Source organism: Grus americana, chromosome 4 (genome assembly GCF_028858705.1).
Source record: "Grus americana isolate bGruAme1 chromosome 4, bGruAme1.mat, whole genome shotgun sequence".
Lineage (NCBI taxonomy): Eukaryota > Metazoa > Chordata > Aves > Gruiformes > Gruidae > Grus > Grus americana.
In genome coordinates, this window is record NC_072855.1 from 45915893 (window position 1) to 45936938 (window position 21046).

Genomic DNA, 21046 nt, shown 5'->3' on the forward strand with positions numbered 1-21046 from the left:
TTGTTTATCAGCAATTTTCTGGCATGGGGTATATTCCAGGAACATAGAAGTTCTTGTGATCTTTAAGAAGGGAAACAGACCCAGGGAAATTATAAACATCCAATTCAACTTATTTCATAAACATGTGAACAAATTACTCCTCCTTAGACGTCTGAGTCAACAGAATAATGGCTAGGTGAGTAACAGTCAAGGATCTGTCAAGAAGAAATTGTGTCTCACCTGGACATTAGGAAGAAACCTGACCTGTTTTCTTTCCAATATCAAGCATCAGGGCGGTACACATCATGTATCTTGACTTGAACAACTGTATCAGATGTTATATACAAGCTGGGAGAACGCAGTCTAAATAAAACCACTGTAAGACCGAGGGAAATTGTACTCAAAAGAGTAATCAACTGTTCCCTGTCAGAGTGAAAAGAAGTCCTGTATTAACTTCCAAAAAGTATAGGCCAATATCATACAGCATTTTCATAAATAATTTACAAATTAGTATGTTTATTAAATTTGCAGATGACATCTGGCTGGAAAATGCTGCCAACTTGTTGGAGGACAGGATTAACATGCAGAGCAAAATTAGAGAAATGCCTTAAGTGGGGGGAAACCTGTCACACACCAAGTTCTGACACTTGGGTAGGAATAAACAATATGGGACAGGGAAAAAGTGGGCTAAGTAACAGTTCTAAGATCAAACCTGATAAATAGTAGACAAAGAAGGGTGGAAGAGATAGGAGAAATTTTGATTGCAGCCTGAACACTTTAACAACATCAAGCCGTGATGGCAAAAAGTGTCATACTATGAAGTTAACCACGAACGGAGCTTGCAAATTGGATGAAAAAAACCCAACCCTATTGCTGCTCTTTGTTTTTTAAGACTGCAGTCCGACTGCCACGTCTAGTTTTTCTAGACACATCTAGTCCACTTAGTGAGAGTTCAGCAAAGAACAAGAAAAATGATAAGCACATTGCAAACAAGGGAAGTCTGCAGGAGCTGGGGTTGTCAAATGTACTGAAGAAGGTTCAGACAATGTCCATTCCACATAGGAAGGTTAGCTGCCACAAGTAAGAAAATAAACAGTTCTCCACAGCGGTGGTGGTCATGCAGCAACGGATATAACATTCCTCAGAGAGAATCTCCTTTGGATATTAAAGCTTTCTAGCAGGACAGGTAGTTAGAAGCTGGTTAGATTTTACAACATTTTTAGGCAAACTACTTCTTTTATTTATTTTTTCAAAGAAACAAGTTAGACGGTAACTGGCAGAAGTGATTTACATAGAGATGACCTTACTTTGGACAGGACAATGATTGAGCGGATTTAGCATGATGCTTCAATGTAATAAATATTGCCATACATAATTTTTAAGATTTGAATATGCTACACAGAAAAGTAAGCATTCAGAAAATGCCCAAAGTTATTTGAAAACAAACTCTGAACCACATACTTGGCTCATATTGCAACACCGCAAGTTACAGAAATGTAATGTTTACTTGCAAAGTTCCATAGAACTGAAATAAAAAACCCCAAACTTTCCCAAATATTCGTACCGTGGTCATGATTTCTACATAAGGTTCTTGCAACTAAAGAAACTAGCAGGAAACACAAGCAATTTATTTTACAGCACCATTTTTTTCTGTATTTCCTTCAAAACTCTTAAGTGATTGAAAGATAAAATTTTTATGTAAACTGATGACTTTAAAGAATGTTTCTAAATAAAAAACCGCTTCATATCTTCATGTGTATCAGCTCCATAAAGAATATTCCAAGGCATATTTTACATTCAAGTCAGTAACACAGAATATTATAATAAAACAAATCAGCTTGCAAATACACACAGTACTGCAGACTAAAAATTAAAATCCATTTATCCACCCTCACAACAGTGAAATACATTTTATGATCACATGAAGTTTAGTACCTGAACCAGAAAAAAAATTAGTAACTATAAAATCATTTAGCTTTATTTAATAAAAATCCTTTGACATTCTTACTGTTCCAAGAAACAAACATTTCCAGATTTTCTTTCATGCCAAATGGGAACATTTAGCAAAGGTTTTCTTTTTCACTTGCCTGAAGCACGTTATGGTAAATGTTGGTCATACATTTTGAAAGTTATCACGTACTGCGATATACCAATCTTGTCTTTCTGATTATGTTAAACAGTAGCACCATCTACTGGTCCGCAGGATCCTTTCAAACTTTAGAAAAAGCCGTGGAGAGTGATCCAGCCAAAATGATGCAAAATGCTACTGAGAGTAACACGTAGTTTTTCAGGCCCTGGATAGCCAAAGGGAGAGAAAAAGAGAAATACCATGTTGTCGTAATAGGTACCCGTTTCACACACACACACAAAAAAGTAAAATAAAGAACTAGGTTTTCATTTTATGACAAAATTAATAAATCCATTACAGGAAATGATACATTTTATACCATTTTATTTCATATAATGTTTGGAACATATTTGCTGTTCAAAACAGTTTAATACAAGCAATCTATGATGCCGTATACTTAGTCAAATATTCACAAAATTAATTCAGTGATTTTAAAAAGTATTTTTAAAGGCCTTTGTCTATGTTCAGATTATTTTTAAGCAGTAAGCACTTATGCAGAGACTATTCTAAAATGTATGGAAAGGATGAAAGATTTGGTGAGTCACAAAGATTTGGATAATAAACATGATGATCTTCTAGCGTGGTGCAACATTAATCTGCAGTGGGAGACAGAGAACTTCTAGTTCCTAATCCAAGGATGCCTTATGTATTTTTACACATTCACCAGAAATACTGGGAAAGATGATCTCTAATGGAAAATTAGCTACCTAAGGATCCTGGACAGATAGCTAAGGGAACCTGAGGATTACACTGCTAGCATTCAATGCTTCAAATTCCACTAGAAAAATAATTTCTGCCATGTACGTTAACATCCAGTACAGTAACTTAACCTGTTCTAGGCAATCACTGCCATATCAGTTCAGGAATCTCTACACTATACTGTAATTAGCAAGGCCAACTAACCTCTGTCTCTTTTTGGTCCTTTGGTGAATCTGATCCTGAAAGCGTAATCTACTTGTCTATGTGATTATTAGGACAATTGCTCATTCCCCTGCCCCCGCTGAAAGAACTGGCTCAAATAAAGACTGTTTGCAGGCTGTGCTTGGCATCCTGCCTCCTGGCCCTGCTGCAGTCTTCATTTACTCCCACTGCTGCTCATATAGTTATGGAATTCAAATCTTCATTCCTGTAAAAATTGCTCACAGTTCTTTACCTTTCTTGGAAAACTTACTATTGCATGATATGACTTTCAGCTTCATAACGTGATACTTGTAAGGAGGAGAAATCTAAGAGAGAGCTGTATACCAAGTCATGCTGTTCCCTAGAGCTAGAGACAAGCAAGAGAGACTAGGTAAGAGATCTAATAAGATTACCTTGATTTCTTTAAATACAAGGACTCCCCACATTGCAGCAACAAGGCCAGGACCCTAAAGAATAAGATTCATTTGTATGTTACAGCATTTCATTAAAATGTGCCGCCACCTCATTATTGTTCTCAGAGTGGTTGAATTTTGTCTGGTTAACAAATTTATTAGGCCCTTCCATTCCATGTAATTACAGCACTCATGGCAAAAGCATAAATATCACTGAAATCTTTACAAAGTAAGACACAATAAAATCTTCAAGAAGGGCTAAAGAGGCAAGAGACTTGTTTTCAGAGAAGGTACAATTTCTTTCTAAATGACACTGTGGAGTCTGCACTGGCTATGTTCTTTTAGCAGGCTCCAAATGTGCATCACTTTAGTCCAAACTACAGTCCACAATTTTACCACATTTCAGAGGATTATTCAGGTTTATTAGCAGCTATCATGGATATTCCTAACATTTCCTTTATTAGTATGACTACCTAGTTGGACGAAGTTTGATTTTATCACTCAGTATGATGTCAAGAAACAGGAACATAAATGTTTTTCCTGTATAGCAGGCATCTGGACAAAGTAAAGCCAGACAGACAGACAGGTCAGGAAAACTACTGATTATCTATGATGTTGTCATACACATTTCCTAGCTAACAGGAAACAATGACACGCAACGATAACTGCCAGGCACTCCTGGTTATATAGTTTTTCCCCTGTGGGAGCAATGATTCGAATTTTCATGACCGATGAGAAAATATTATCAGAATATGAAGCGAAAACTGGCTCTGTTCATGCTTCCCATTAGAGCTGCTCTCAGAAACACTTGACAGATGTTTGGACAGTGATCTTCCTCTCTCCATCTTCAGTATCACTGATAGCACACAGATTTAGGCCAGCAGGAAACAGTGTCTCATGCTGAATGTATTTGTGGGTGCTGTTTCCTAGTGAAATTGCCAACTATTATTTGAGTAACAGCTAAGGTGTTATTTCACTTTCTACATAATGTACACTGTGAGAGGAATGCATTTTAAAAATGAAGCAAGTTGTTAATGGGATGTGATGAATAGCTGTCTGAAATTCTCTCTAGGATGAAGTAAAGCAGCAATTGCAAACCTGTGGACCAGATAGGCAGTTTCTCATCAGTGCTGTCCTTAAATTTTTCATTTTGTCATTTTATATCCTTGCCCTTTAGGCATACTGATAACTGAGTCTCTAAAGCCGCTTTCCATTAATCCTTCAATTTCTAATTAGAATGATCCCAAGCCTTTTTTTTTCATTGCATACTGCAGAGTTTATTCTGATTTACTGCATCTTGAGGCAAAGCTTAATCCCTATTAACACTGTTTCATTAGTTTGCTTCCAAAATACAGCTGTTCAGCAAAACTTTGTTTTTGATATTTATGAACTCTCATTTGCCAGAAGTTATCCACCTTTGCAGCACCATCTAGTAGGTTGGCAAGGGAGTAAAGGCAAAGTTTATTTTTACCTAGTGATGGAATTTATGCAGCTCCTGGAAATTAACCATGTTTTAAAGGTACAGTATCACAAATAGGAATAAACCAAACAAAACAGGCCAACTTATTTTTCCCTCATTTGCATAAGAATATTATTTTCAGCAATATGTAATCTGTTCTGTGTGTTCAAGAACTGTAAAAAGAAAAAATGCCTGACTTAAGAAAAATGACTGCTAGAGGATAAAAATCACAAATTAAAACATCCAGAACAAAATGTACTTTCTGGGATGAAAGCATAAAAAGTTTCTTCTTTTAATCAATTCAGTTTACTATTTAATATTGATATAGTTCTGGTTACAGAGCTTTGGCTTTTACATAACCTAAAGACTCACACTTTCAATTCCTCTGTTTTTTATGCTTGCCATTCACCAAGATGGTGCTTGTCACAGTCACGTATGTTCCTAAAATCTAAAGGCTAGCACAGACAAGCAGAAGAAAAGGCAATGTATGCTCTTAATTAAAATGCTCTGGACACATCATAATTTCAACTTAATTCCACAAAGGCGGGGGGGGGGGGAAGGGGAAACCTTCACTTTTCATTCCAGTCACAGATTTTATTTTTTATATACTTACTGCAGTAATTATTGGAAAGCTGACCACAGCACTGAGATAGTGATTGGCTATGAACCAGCAGCAATTGGCTATTGCCCAAAGCACACCAGAAACAAACCCTAGAAAAAAGAAATCCCGATCAAAAACAAGCACAGCAAGGTAGAGACAGCAATTTGTGGAACATTTATATTTATGGCATGATATGGAAATTGTATGTATGTATTTTAGTATGTTAACTACTTTAACAAGCTGGCTCTGATAATCTAAACCAAAGCTCAAGGGATAAAGTCAGCTACTCCAACTGAAGTAGCAAATTAATTAAAGTTTACAGTTTTCTGGGAAACATGCTCTCCACTCTGGTAGAGTCAGTTTTTGGAAATCCACCGTATGCAATATCATTTTGTTATAATTTCAGATTAGAACAAAATTTATCATGTTTCCTAACCTTAATTAACGAACCTAATAGGAGTCATCTTTCAAAAGAGACAAAAAGACAAATTAAGAAACTTGAAAGGTGAACTACAATTCCAACACATAGCTTGAACTAATCACTGCGAAACAGTCAGAAGTAGTAACTGAAATTAATTGTTCATTTAAAAAAGTCATACCTGGCAATATGGCTTGGGGATAAACATTAGGTTTATTTTTCCTGACTACACAGTAGATCAAAAAGTAGATGGTACTTGTAAGAAATATTCCACTGAAGTGTGCAAAAACATAATCTAAATCTGAAAGAGGAATTACAAAATTGTATTAGTCTAAAACATCAGTTATTAACTAAATTTGTTTCACTGACAACATTCACATAGACAAAACCACATAAGGTGCTATTGCTAACACCTCAAATTCAATTGTGACTGACGAATACAGCCGCCAGTCTGACTGTGGGTGGTCAATTGCACATGTATTAAACGTGAATTAACTGCTGCGCTAACCCTAGAATTTATCACAAGCTTTTGTGCATTTCTGTAAGTTATCATCTTCGGAACTCTATTGGTCAAACTACTAAAATAATTTATTAAAAACTTGAAAAAATCCTCAGGTGAGGCTACAAAACCGGGGTGGGGATTTTGCATAATTACATCCTCTCCTGGCCATCTACATTTGCATTCCTGTATATAGCCTTGTTTCTTTTCTGCACATTTAAGGGCAAGACAACTTCACGTACTGTGTAAGCTAAACACAGCACAGTTTTGTCTTTTTTTTTTAATCTTGAAGAACGTATCACAATTTTGATCACTGTAATCATTAACAATAACAAATCTTTTACGGACTAGGTATGCGCTAAAGAGAGTACTTCCAATATACTAAAGCAGAAGCATTTAGCAAGGTGATCTCTATTTCCTTGGAGTTATAAATTCTCAACAGGAAAGGCAGTTACAGTAACAATAACATCTGTTTTGTGTAGCTGGGGAATATATAAGTTGCAGTATTCAAGAGAAAATTGTATGTGACATAACATTTTCTTAACAGCAACACGTTGCTCTCAAGCTACTGCTGGTATTACCTGACTATACACTAAATTTTAAGGAAAATGTTTCTGGGCAAATATTGTTTGAAACTGGCAATTAGGCTTTAATTACATATGTTGCTATATATCTCTTCTGTTCATCAATTAATTATGATCAAGCTTCTCCTCTTCCTTTACTGGTGTACTAATTAGGCAATTGGTACAGCTTGTGCCCTTGTTTACCTCATGTTCCAGGCATATGAGCTTTGTGTTTTGAGGATGCTGGCTATGTTTCAGAAGGCATTAAATTCTGTGAGTTAAGTACGGTATCCTCAGGGCTGTGTCTCACTGTTCTTTTAATGGTGTAATTCACCTCTGGGAAACAAGGAGTGCTAGTACTATGACTATGACAACATATAACATAGTGCAGAACTGATAGGTTGTCATGGTATATTTCTGGGCATATCAAGAATTTCGCTCTATGCCTTTAGGAAAGCAGGAGACCACAATAAACTGATGAAATAAAGTGGAAGTGACCTATTAGCCTTTACCAAATTGACTTGCTCCTGCGTATATAGTTTCATTTCTTCTTCCATGGTCCTTGATGTAAAGTACTGGTACAAAACTGGAACCGTAGAGTATTCCAGCTACTACAGCCAGGCTACATCCTCTTTAAAAAGAGCAAAGATCACAGAAAATAGGCTACCAATAATTAAGGAAGTAGACAATACACTTAAGACAAGTCTAGTATTGCAGTCAAAGACTGTATCATTGCAAAATTGCTAGCAACACTATAAAAATAATGTATCCTAGCACATTTTTATTTTCTAGTGTAAAAATGGTTCAACGTAATAACTTAGTTTTCCTATACTTTGTGGCCAAGTAACATGGACAATTCCTGCCCAAAGAGCCTGCAGTCTAGATTAATGAGAAATAAACTAACTAAGATTTCCTAAAAGCAGAGCTACGAGAAAAACAACAAAAATACAGTTAAAATGCTCCCACCGTCAGTTTCACTGTTGCAGTCTATACAATCTTTGTAACCATTCCCAGGTTCACTCTCTGGCTCCAGAACCTTGTGTTCTTGGCTGTCTCCACTCCCCACACTGGCCCCTTGCTACCTGTTCCTGCTGCCACCCTGGAGCACTTCTGCTGTCTCCTTACCATACTGCCCTGCCTTCTCCAGATGTGTTCACTTGGAAATCACACCTGAAAGCATGTTATTAGCATAGGCTCCTTCCATACTGGAGTGCTAATCAACCAGGTGATTAAAAAAAAACCAGCTCTGTAATTACTTAGTTGCTATTGTTTTTACATTGCAAATGTTGTTCTTTTGTAGTAGCAACTAATGCTTACTTGATAAGGTAAAGCACACTCAACAATTCAAAAGAAAAAATCTAACAGATGCAGCTGTATATAGATACACACCCTAGAGTAGTACTTTAAAAACTGTTAGTGCATGACTGTGCTAGGAAAACCACAGAACAGAAGTTCTGCTCTTCCTCTGTGTTCAGCTACTTTCTTTGGCTACTTGGCCTGCACCAGTAAAAGAACTGTTAATAACTTACATGAGTCTTTTTTTTGCTGGAGAAAGTCTGTTCACCCATGAGTCATCAGAGGTATCTTCAGAAACATTAATAGACTGCAAAAAAAGAAGAGTTTTCACTCTTTTTTTATTATCAAACATTGTATTAAATAGAACAGTAAATAAAATTAAAATGGAAGGAGAAACAATAGGAATTTACAGAAATACTCTGAAGAAAGGAGAAATATAATTTTTTTTTTTTAACAACAAAATAATAATTGGATCTACCTACCTCAAAGTTTACAAGTATGAGTTTGGATGTAGATTTTGGGTTTACTACATAATAGAACACTCACTAGCATTTTTTTTTTTAAATCTGCATACAGGTAGATCTAACTTTCAAAACTCGTCCTTCCTTAAATTTAGTGAAAGATTTAATTTATAGATTTTATTTATGATGTGTTTTTGCCTTGTGTTGATAGCTCTAGTGTTGCTGTTAGAATATCAGGGCTATTTGCAAACAGGGACATGAACACTCCTATCTGCAGCATAAAGAAATTGTGACATTCCTTTAATCTAATCCTGCAGACAGACTGTCTTCTGTGATTTGCTCTGATAGACTGGAACCTCTAATGAGCATTAAGCACAGCTAGAAAACTGAAGGGCGCTCTGTTCAGGTAGGAATCGAGTTTTGATGCATCACCGACCTACAAGAGTAAGGTACAATGGTAGTAGGAACCTACTGCTCCCCTGCTTTTGTTGGATACTTCGGGCTCCCAAAGGGGTGACAGCCAATCTGGCACCCCTCCATGGCCTCCAACCTGTGCTACAGCCGATGCTGAGAATCAGTGACTCTCCACAGTCTTCTGGCTCTGCAATGTGGCAAAAATCTGGTGGATAAGAGTTATACACCCTTTTGCCTTCCATCTAAGCACCCTCCTAGTTTTATAGTTAAGCTTTAATTAAAATTACTTCCTCTTCTCAGATAGGAAAGTGATACACTCTTTTATATAACCTGTCATAATGAAAAAGGACTTCTAAGCCATTTAAAGCTGACAATAGAGAAAGAACACTTGGGAAAACCTTTTCGGTTTCTCACATTCGACTGGATATACAAGATCCACAAATTACATACAATCAATGCATATTTATGTATTTTATGTAGTCTACCACAAATCTTAGCAAATTTCGTTAACATTAAGCAAATTTTTTGGTTTTAAATGGATATGCACTTTAACTGCTGTAAAGTAACAACTGTAGAGTACTTACACTTTCTCTCAGTAAAGGTGTACTTTCTAATGAAGCTGAAGAACTCTGGACTTCAGTTTTTATAAAAAGAAATATGACAGCACTCAGAAGAGAAAAATACACCAATAAATACCATGTCAGCTCATAAGGACGTAACATTTAGCATCTAGAGACGAAAGTTTTATTTGGAGGCACATTATTTTCATTATTGCCCTGGAGTCACTTCAATATATTTTAAAAATGCAATTGGTTTTAACAGTCTTATCAAAGAACCTAAGTAAGAAAATAAATTAATCTTTGTATCACTTTATAGATCTCTCTTCTAAGTAATGAGATTGAAATGTCTCCTTTTTACAGTGTGTAGTTACAATCACATACTAACAACAGTTGCTTTAGTCAACAGTGCCCGTTTGTACTAAACCACACATACAATGGAATATCTGCATGAAAATTCTGTATGTAACAACTTAAACCTGCACAGAATTGGCTCTGTGCTCAAGGAAAATGTTAGTTTTCAGTCTTCTATCATATGTGAGTAAGGGAATACTGCTCCTACAGGGCCTCGTGCATGTGGAAGAAGGGGTATTGCTCAGTGGTGCTCCAGTGCACTAAGTGAATAAAATGAAGAAGAAAAGGTAACATTACTACTTGTGCCCCCAGATCCAGTAAATCACGTAAATATCAGAATGGGCAGGATCTGGTCTTTATTTTTATGCAAGATATTTTAATGATTTAGGAATTCCTTCTCACAGCTGTAAACAGAATGCCTCCATTTGAAGAGTGATTCATCTGCTGAAGGAATAAGGATAGAGATAAAAGGATGTCAGCTTCCTCCAGAGGGACTAGGCAAACATGCACAGGTTCCACACAGGAGGTTGAAATTAAATATACACTTCTCAGCTCTGCAGAGCAACATACACAGGCTTTGTGCAGCTTGCCAGGAAAACATGTTTGGTCAGGATCTTTCTCCCTGTTGATCACTCCTCCATGATATCTCAAAAACAGGCAGGAAGCACATGGTGAGCTGAATGAATTTCAGGCAGGAATAACAGTACTGCTAGTATTTTATGAGTACCTCACAAAATCACACGCTACATGTAATGGCAATGGGTAAAAAGCTGCAGAATCTCAGGAAAGAGGAAGATCTGGGGCAAAATTCATGAATCTAAGAGCAGCTGTCTCCTAGCAATGGTTCTATCATCTCCATGGTCTTAACACCCTTCTTTCCTAAAGGCATTCTGTGCATCTGCTGTTTAACATGCTTATGGCAAACCTACCGCCCCGGGGATTTAAGGTCACCATTATGTTCCTAGAGAGACCTTCCTGGCCACCCAGTTTTAAAGCAAGAACTCTGTTACATAGCAAAGACTCTCTTTCCTCTGTGTTTGGACCAAAATGTGCACTTATACAAATAATACACAAAAAATAAGAGTAGAAGTCCTTCTGAAGATCCCAAAGGAAGACACTATTTGGGAGCTGTTAAGTGTGGCTTAAGAGTCAGAAGACAGGGAGCTATTAAGGACAAGAGATAATGCAAAGCCCAGAAGCTTTTTGTGGACCCTGACAGATCTGTGGCATATTCTACAGTTAAGAGGAAGGATTTGTATCTCTGACTGAGTGAGGTCAGATCAGAAATCTCACAGAGGTCTTCTCACCAAGATTCTTCTACTCGGTTTTTCCTCTCTCAAAATCTGGGGAAAGTGAACCATTTGAATAACCTAGCTAGGGAGACAATCAGTGCATCACTGCTTTGCCTTGAACACGCCTACCAGCATAACAATATAGTTCTGTGTTTATGAATAACATTTCACCACTGTACTGGCTATCATGTGTGTTTCTATTCTGAAATACAACACTCACCAGCTAGGTATGGATAGCTCACGAATTCTGCAGTATATCAATTTGCAAAAACTACTTCAATACATTTGTCCTCTAGTTAAATTGTCCCTGTGGTTATTAAATATATATTTTACATCACAGAAATTTAAGGATAAATTTTTACCTTAATAGTGAAAGTCCAGCTCCAATGCAATTTAGGATTGGTCTTGATACCTCTTCTGGGTCAATTCCAAACCAACCAAACCTGGAATATTTAACCAGTTTCACTTAGTTGCACTGACTGCATACAAATAGTTAAATTATAACCCAGCCTTGGAAATCTTTACTCATGGAAATAATTCTGCTTAAGTTTATGTTTGCAATATTGGATTGGTGCTTCAGTTGGCTTGAAAAAAGCTACGTCTACTTTACAAAAATAATCTTTAAACTAATTTTTTTTTAATCTGGGTATTTAAAAATTGAAGTTAAATTATTTTATCAGCCTGTGCTGTAGAAGAAAAAATACAAAGAGCGTACTAGTTTTACATTAACAAATACAGTATTTATTCACTCAATTATTTTAATGAACATCACTGGGCATTCTTCCTCCTATTGAGGCAGAGGAAATGCAAAAAGGTAAAATAACCCAAGTACTTTTCACTGAGAGGGAAAAAGATCTTAAATGTATGATAAATCCTCTTTACTGGTGACAGTGTTTTCACAGCAGTTATTAATGAAGAACAGGCAACATTAATTAGGTATGATTTAAGACTTAAACATACTCACCTTGAACTTGCCCAACCTGTCAACAAATTAAAAGAAGCCCATATCAAAAGACCAAGAGCTAAGCCAATAGTTTTAACAATAGGGACAACTGAAACATTGCCTGAAATACAAAAATAAGATTAAAATTGGTTAAAAACTAGACTGTGATCTCGTATATTTTTGTTTTAGAGTCTGTGACTGTTCAGAAGGCAAAGAAATTTAGGCAACTACAAAGTGGCAGGAAATACTGTTTTTAAAAAACAAATACATTAAACACAGACTTTTCCTCAATACCATTTTTAAAGTTATTTTTGGTGTGAATTTGCTGCCTATAAAATAAGCATAATAAAATAATATTTGCTATAAAGGTGCAGCTCCATTCATACTGAGACTTTAAAAAGCCAAATAACTACCAAATAACTACTACCTTAAATATGGAAAAGTTTTTATCACTTTTTTTTTTTTTATGAAGACTTAGGATTACTTTGTGTTTCAAGAAATAGAATCTCTTTATCCTTACCTGTAGCCCACAAAAAACCCCCAACCATAGCAAGAGGCCAAAACCGCGGGCAATTCTGTATTAAATTGACCACCAAAGAAACTATCCATATGGAGGCACAGAGAATCCATTGGAAGAACATGCCTATAGAAAAATCAATTGCACACAATCGAGAACTTGTAGAACACTGCATGCGTGAATCTCTTAACACACTATGTTTTAGATAAAATAGTACAGAAAAAATTGAAAGGTGCCCATCTCTGTTGTGAATGTCATGGAACCATGTTACAATATATTCAGAAGATGTATTTTAGGGCGGGGTGTTATAATTCTGTCAACCTTTTCCTTACCATGCATTCTTTATACACAACTGCAAAAGACACTTTGTTGAACAAGGTTTACACAAACCCTGATTCTCAAACACAGGAAGATTTTGAGAGGTTTCTAACAAAGAGTTCAGTTACTGCAAACTTCTCCCACCACCCTAGTAGCAGCTAACACAGATGACTGCACAGGACAAAACTCCTGCAAAGCTCAGGGCTCAGGCTGTGACAGTATTTCTAACTCTAGCTATGTGGATTAATCCACGCATGCTCTGTGGATTAAGGCTGTGACGGTATTTCTAACTCTAGCTATAGAAACTCTCATATTTGCTGGTAAAATATTATTCCTATTAGCAAAAATACCAAACCCAAGAAAAGAATATAAATAAGTTTACCATCACCAGTATCAAATTTCTTAACAGGCACAAAGTTTGTCCCAAATAGAAGGACAGCTACTGTGGAAGAGGTAAAGCCAATAGCTAGATCTGTTCCATTGCTGATGTTCAAGGTACTGTAAGCTTTCCCGATGTTCATCTTTGTTCTGCAGGCAGGTGCCTTTTTTGTGGAGTTGTTTTGCTGTGGGTCCTGACAGATTCTGAAATCAGAGAATGGAATTAAACATGTGGAATATTAAATAATACCAACCTAGCTTAGAAATCCGAAACTTAAAAGGACCCTACCTATCAATCTCTCAAAAGCTGGAAAGAACTGCAAAGTAAACTGTAGAATCCCATGAAAAGCTGCCATAAAACGGGAATAAACTTACGAACAGATGTACGAAAAAAAACCCCAAACACTATTGTGTGTTTCATAATCAGCTTCAAAGAAAACCATGTCTGAAAACATACAGCAATGTGAATGTACAGATGCACTCGAAGTCTGTGAGGCCTATGGGAAGCCCTGACACTTTAGGGAGATGCTCTATCAGAATATTCCTTACTCCTGTAGCCAAATTAGGGTCACACTGGGGTGTGTAAAAAGCAGGGGTTAGACAAAATCTTAATTGGCAGAAAAAGCTATAGCAACGTGCAGCCCCACTGCCTAGAAGTCAGCAACAGGCATAGAGATTCTATAGATGCCACAGTAGGATCAATATAGGGTCATAAGGGAACTATAGGGATTGCTCTAGCTGATACAAAACGTGAATAAAGGGTTGGTTTTTTTCTGTGGGGAACAAAGGGAGAAGCTGCCTCTAAAGTTTCTTCATTCATTCCACAGAACTGTAATAAGAAAGGCAAAGATTTTTTTTAAATTGCATAAAAAAAAGGTATTTAGTGGAAGATTCATCTTGAGGTTACACTCAACAGAAGTACCACATATATACTTTTAATATGGATTATGACTTTGACAGAAAAGGTGGCTCTGAGGACAATGATAACATGATCTTTGCATACATAATCTTAACACCACACTTAAAAGACTACATATAAGAAAAACATCTGGAAATTTAACTTCAAATGGCAACAAGATACTTAATATGCTATGAGTATAAAGGGGCATATTTTTTAGAGATATGCATGCAATCCTGTTGTCAAAGTAACGCTACTTACACTGTATCAAATGACATCCTAATACAGTTTAACATTCACCAGTGTAAGTGGACTAGCTACTACCTGGAGGAAAAATGCTGAAACAGGATGGTAGAAATTTTGCCAAGTCTTGTAAGGGGTGCTGTGACTACATTCCCCACAAAAGGAGGAGCTGAGCTGCTGCACATTCTTTCATCTTATTTCACCCTCCAGTCTTACCTTTTCTGGAGTCCTTAGGACACAGAGAACAGCATCTGCTGAGGTTGTGCTTTTATCTACAGCTTCGGCAGGGCCATCAGTGTTAGCTGAAATTAATTATTTGCATTAGTAGGTGAAAAGTTCAACCCTACAACTAATATAACCATTAAATTTCTGTAATTTTTCCCCTTGAAAGATGTCAGCCTATTTTTAACTTGAGTACTTAGCAAAAACACAGATGACATTTAAAAGACACATCATGAAAGGTACAATGGCACAGGTATTCCATTTATCTTATTATCTTTTTCTCCTTCATTCTTTGCCTTTCTTGCCTACTTAGAGGATAAGCTTCTCCAGGAAGTTTTCACTGTATTTAAGACTCTTCTGTAAAGTATGTTTTACCTGGGACCTGTCGACACTGAGCAGTGAAAATAATAATGCTGAGATTCCTTCAAAGACTGACTTCACCAGCTAAGAAACACTGTGACACTAAAAAAATGGATTAAAATAGATAAAGGCTTACATCAGTTATCTTCATTCCACCAAACTTGACTGAGTGAATAAATTTAATTCTTCAGTGGACAAGTAAGGCACAAGAGCTGGGTTTTGCACAGGAAGAATTGCACACTGTTCAGGACATAGTAATAAAGCTGATTACACCGCACCTCTATGACTGCAGGACTCGGTACTTTAGCCTTTAAACAAGTCACTATGCAGGTGAAATACTAAGAACATTTAAAATTTAAAGTGGTTTATCAGCCTTTTTGATTTTGTTAATGTACAGGGAAATGTTACTTTTAAAATATTTCAGTTTATCTAGTAAGAGAAAACCCGTATGCTGCAGGGCAACACACTTTTTCTGCTTGCTTTTTATCTTCTAAAAATCTCTATATTGTGCCTATTTCTGTTGCACAACTGGAGAACCAGAATCATAACACCAAAAATGGAAAGGAAACACAACTTCCAATTAACCAAGGAAGAGCATACTTCATTCAGACCGTTTAATACTCTGTAACTTTTCAAGGTTTTGGGGCACTTTGTCCCCAAATTTGGCTAAATTTCAGGCCCAACTTTCAACTCCATTTTAATGCCTTCAAGAGAAGGCTCAACCAGACAAGGCCTGGAGCTACCTGCTCTAATGTTGACGATACACTGCTTTAAGCAGGGAGTTGAACTAGACGACCTCCAGAGGTCACTTCCAAGCTAAATTGTTCTACGATTGTACGATCCACCGTCAAGAGCAAATAATGAACTGGCACACATCATTAAGTTGACTATACTTTTTTGCACATAGTTTGCACTTCAGAGTTCACTAAAAGCCTCTTCTCTACAATCCTAGGTATTGCCAGATGGACTTGCAGCATACACGCCTCCAAAGGTTTATAGCTACCGGACACCAAATGAGAACCACTTACTGCAGCTGCTGAGACATCAGAATGTAATGGCTGTATCTGAAACTGAAGCACAGACAACTGAAGGTGTTGCTCTTATTGAAGGGTTTTTTTTTCCACTAAGTAGCCCTTACTGAAGGGCATGTCAGGGTTCCCAATCTGCAGAGGAATTCTAATGGAATGTTGTTGGCACACATTGCCCTTACCCTACTAACTTCACTGGTTTACCTCACTAGAAGGTTGTGATCTGTATTTTCGCTGTTTCCTGAGAAACATGCCACCATTTTCTTCCTTTGCACAGAGACACAATCAACTATGATGCTTGTTTAATGCAAAAGCAACACATCACTACAGTCCCTGCAGACAGGCATGAAACCAAGAAGCCTGTCCTTGAGAGCTTCCATCTCAAGACAGATCCATGTTGCAGCCAAGATCAGAAAGAAATTGCCTGTGCTAACTGAACAGGTATTTTTAGAGGTTGCAAGTTTCTCCTATCATCTATTTGCCATTAAGGGCGGATACTTTCATCCTTATTTTAGGAGACTCCTCTCAGTCCCAAGGTGGCTCAGAGTAGCATCCCCAGGTGAGACCATGACCCCTGACTCACTGCCAGAGAAATGTTTCTTTGCTCCCCTAAGACAAACGCCTTTGAAAGACGTCCTTCGGGCAGTATTTTCAGTAAGCTGTACCACCCAACAAGGGAAAACACGCAGCTGAGCTCTCGACAGAAGCGGATGTGGCTACTCCTATGGAGGCCAACACGCCCGGGCTTCCGCAGGGCAGGCCCAGCGAGACACGGCCCGCAGACGGGACAGGCCCAGCCCTCGGCCAAGGCCGCCGCTGAAGACAGCGCCAGCCGGCTCGGCAACGCAACCCGAGAGGAAACTTAAGAACCCCCTCTCCTGCCGGACACCTTCCTTTCCCCAGTGCCCTGTTCCCGGCTGACCGCCGCGGCGTGTTTTACGGCGCTCCTCTCCCGCAGCCGGCAGAGGCGGGAGGCGGCCGGGGATGGGCCCGCACCGGCTGACCCCTCTCCTAGGCCCTCCGTGCGGCCTCAGCCCCCACCGCCGCTGCCCGCGCCCCTCCGCGCCAGCCCCCGCCGCGCTACCGCCGCGCTCACGCACAGGCCTCGCCCGCCGCTCCGACCTCCCGCCCGAGCCTACACCGCCCGCTGCGCCGCCCCTCGCCTCGGCCTGTCCCTCCCCATCCGCTGCCCCAGCCGGAGGGCGAGGCAGGTCTGAGTGCTCCTCTCGCCCGCCTTGGCCCCGCAGCAGGCGACCGCAGCGGAGGCTGCCCGGGGTGCGGAGCGGCGCTGTCAGAGCGGCGGCGGCCCAGCGGGGCGGGAGGGGCTCTCCTGCGGTGCGGGCTGTCAGCCTGAAACGCTAAGAGAAGGCTTAAATTTAGGCACTCACGGAGTGATAAGAGCGCCTTTACCCCTCCCCGGTCTTAAACGGCAGCTGATGAGACTCACTTATTTTTTAGTGGAAGTGCACCTGTGTATTTCGTAGGCTGTCGCTGTTACCACACTACCCATGGCATAAAAGGCGCCCTGGGTTTGGCAGCTTGTGCCCAGGGCTGCAGGCACGGTTTGAAGACGGGACTGCTACCCGAGGGGAAAGGGTGCCCTCCTTGCGCTCCTCTCCCACTCCTGAGGCCTCCCTAAGCACAAAAATTACCACCTTTTGCTCTGGAAAGCCCCCGCGTTGTTCAACAACCAAATCTGAGTGGGGAAAAAAAAATCTTTTTCACAATGTGGAGAAGAGATTTTTACAGATTTCCCTGTAAGGATTTGACCCAGACCAGTTAAAGCGCAGACTGTTAGTCAGCACGTTTAGTCACGAAGCAAACATTTCTCTCTGTCCTCTTGGAGTACAGTTTCCAGATGGCAGCCCAAACTGATCTCCTTACAAACACAGCACAAGCCTTCTAAAGTAATGCTTTGTATTAATCAAATCAAATCTGTGTTATCCATAATAAAGACATACGAATTTTTCTCTGGAGAATAAGTTCCCAGGCCTGTGGACTCGGTAAAGCTAGGAGTGGACCATTTATCAATCATTTTAACATAACTGTCTGTCCGTGTGACATTTAGATAGATGAACTGCAGAACGTCTCTATGGAAACAGTTTAGCTGTAGCGCATCCAAGAGGAACAACGTCCTGTGCAATAATCACAAATGTAGACTGGGAAAAAAAAGGTACTTTTTATTCTAAGGGCAATACAAGTCTACATGTTACATTATTAAGAAAAAAAGAAAATGTTAAGAAAAGTATTAATCTTTTACATTGAACAGCCTGCACATAGAAAGCAAGAGCATGCACAGTAAGGAGCCTAGCCTGAAACTACATCCTTTCAAGTGTCCAGGGATAAAGACGGGTGTTGAGTCTTGGCTTCAAAAGAATCTTGATATTGAACAACATGTTTTCCAAAAGTCCCGCACCTGGTTTCATTTGGAAGAATGGATCTCAGGGGAGTCATCAGCAATCGCTTCTGATTACTGTCTCTACCCCACTTGAACTGATACTCACCTATTCCTCACTGTTTCATCTACTTCTCACTATTTCTTCAAACCATGCTGGTTTTGGAGCATCGTTTTTCTCATTAACACAACAGTTGAAATGACACTGATGGTACAAATGAAACACCTCAAATATGGACAGATTCTGATTCATTAATTTGTGCTGTTTGGTTTCACTGAAATCCTAGGTTGTTGGAGATGAAAAGTATATGGGAAAGGAATTCCATGAATGCACAATATTTACTAAAATGGAAAATGGCAACATTCATATTTCAAATTTCAGAGCCTTCTACAAATATAACAAGCGTCCACTTAAAGAGCGTCTTTTGTTGCAAAATGCTCTACAAACCAGCACAGACAATATTTTGTTCTTTGCTGAATCACAGCAACTTCTGCAGTCATAGCTACAATGGGGAGAACCAAACTAAGACATCTTGGAAAACTATGAAAATAAGCATCTTTAAATCCCATATCTCTTAACACTGAAATGACTGAGTGGAGCAAGAAGGAAGGGTTAGATGAAGAAATAGGAGATGTATTGGTTTAAAAATACAAACTGGAGAATTTGGAGAGAAACATAATAGCTGCTAGGTACCTTTTTGTAATGATAATAATATTGTAACACTCTTGTTACTAATAGTTTTCTCTGTTTTTCTTTAATTCTCCAGCTGTAGCATTCACTATCCCAAAAGGCTGTCCTTAGGCTAGATTAAAAAAGGAAGAAGATTAACCTACGAAAGAAGTTGTAAAAAAGGAGTATGAATAATAATTCAGATGAGAAGGAAGAAGCTGTACTTGGTAGGATTAAGAAGGATGCGAAGGTGAGAGGCTATAGGAGATTGCATAGAGGAGGATGAGTTATGTGTAAACCCTGTGAACAGGAAGTTTTGAGAACTTTCTGGTGAATTGGTGAATTTTTGTTATTTCCTGAAAAATGGGTTCCTATCATCTTCCCATCTTCAGAGATTTGAAAATGGAGCAGAGCACTGAAGTAACTGGATGGTGCTCTTTGAGGCTGCAAGCACGAGTCAAGACGCAGGAGCTTGTGACTGGTGGTCGTTGGCTCAGTCCACCCCTCCCCTGCAGAGGGATGCTGCTGCTCAGGGATGCTGCTCGTGCTGCTTGCACTGCCTGCGGGTTAGCCAGAGACTGCTAGGAAGGCTGGCGGCAGTGCTGGCTCTGCCAGCTGCTTCAGAGTCTGTTGCTTATCCAGCACCATCAGCAGCACCCTGGGTGGCAGTCCTTCCTGCAAATACAGGTTGATCTAGTTTCTTCTACAAATGCAGGTACAGGTCGAGATGAATTTCAGAAGTTAAACAAACAAACAAAAGAAAATAATTGGAAATCCAGCTATTCATTTACATTTTCAAACTATACCTAGGAACGACAAGGACTAGAAAATACTTCTTAAATTTCCCTCTTCCATTCACTGCTATTCTCCAATATTAGTTTTGATATTCCTGTGTTCCTAAACTTAGGAAGGGATAACACTGGTCATGAAACATGGGTATATAAGAAATGCATGACAAGTTGAGTTTAATGGATACAGATGGCAATACCACACATATAGTTTAGAGCAAGGAATAAATATGAAACCTAACTGACATTACAGGCTAAGTGCAATAACCTAGGCCAGAATTTGGTCAGACAACTAGCATTGTTTAGTCTATTCTTTCAAAAAATTGGTCTTGAATGTTTTATGATCACAGAAGAAGCACCCTTTCAGTTCAGTAACGCCCTTTAGTGCCCTGCTGCAACTTTGGGTTAATAATGATTCCAGAAAGAATACTACTACTCACCTGAACAACAAACATTTTCTTTGTCTTTCCTGAAACACAAAGAAGTGTTTGCTTTCTGAACTAGTCCATAGCCATTCCAGCCTTCATTGTTTTGTGAAATCTAGTGGGGCGCTGGACTTGTACACAATGAGAGCTGAAAAAAAGAATGTGTCTTGATGTGTTATCTTTTAAAGATCCAAAACTAGAGGCAAATATCTGCTAAAATAACAAGATATTTAGCTGAATTCCTACCACTATCCAGTCCAAAGAATGTTATGGGGCAACAATTAAAGAATGAGTTCTCCTCTCTGAACATGAAAAATAAAGGAAATATTGCTATCACCACATTTAGAAAGCCTCAAAAACCCCCTCAGCAGTCAACACTGTACATCAGTGGGTACGCTACATTTTAATTGCAAGGCTACAAATGAAATGAGGAATGAAGAACAATTCTCCATATCCTTTTATCATTTCCTCCAGATAATCTGTAGAGAGTTGCAGTAGGAAGATTAGATAGGCTTCAAACTTTAAGA

General features: G+C 38.8%; 1 protein-coding gene across 11 annotated transcripts; it reads right to left on the bottom strand.

Annotated features, from left to right (window-relative positions):
- Window positions 1–1195: 1195 nt before the first annotated feature.
- Window positions 1196–21041, bottom strand: TMEM144 (transmembrane protein 144). 11 transcript variants are annotated; one of them, XM_054823396.1, is made up of 14 exons: window positions 20535–21041; window positions 17689–19981; window positions 14848–14933; window positions 13495–13694; window positions 12798–12920; window positions 12299–12398; window positions 11697–11777; window positions 9716–9797; window positions 8490–8563; window positions 7473–7591; window positions 6080–6199; window positions 5493–5590; window positions 3421–3474; window positions 1196–2273 (listed from the first exon to the last, which is right to left on the bottom strand). In XM_054823396.1, the coding sequence occupies exons 4-14, from the start codon at window positions 13631–13633 to the stop codon at window positions 2190–2192; spliced, it is 1074 nt and encodes a 357-aa protein (XP_054679371.1). In that variant the 5' UTR covers window positions 13634–13694; window positions 14848–14933; window positions 17689–19981; window positions 20535–21041; the 3' UTR covers window positions 1196–2189. The 11 variants fall into 11 exon arrangements, 10 of the variants coding, with proteins under 10 accessions (XP_054679371.1, XP_054679369.1, XP_054679370.1 ...); XM_054823394.1 differs by lacking the exons at window positions 17689–19981; window positions 20535–21041 and adding exons at window positions 15229–15315; window positions 17342–17622; XM_054823395.1 differs by lacking the exons at window positions 17689–19981; window positions 20535–21041 and adding exons at window positions 15350–15453; window positions 17342–17622.
- Window positions 21042–21046: the final 5 nt, after the last annotated feature.

Coding starts and splice junctions, on each gene's coding strand:
- TMEM144 (XM_054823396.1), bottom strand. CDS start 13,633: ATGAACATCGGGAAAGCTTACAGTACCTTGAACATCAGCAATGGAACA. Junction 9,798..11,696: donor GCTGGACTTTCACTATTAAG/GTAAAAATTTAT, acceptor TTCTCTTCTGAG/TGCTGTCATATTTCTTTTTA. Junction 6,200..7,472: donor CGCAGGAGCAAGTCAATTTG/GTAAAGGCTAAT, acceptor TTCCTCTTTCAG/ATTTAGATTATGTTTTTGCA.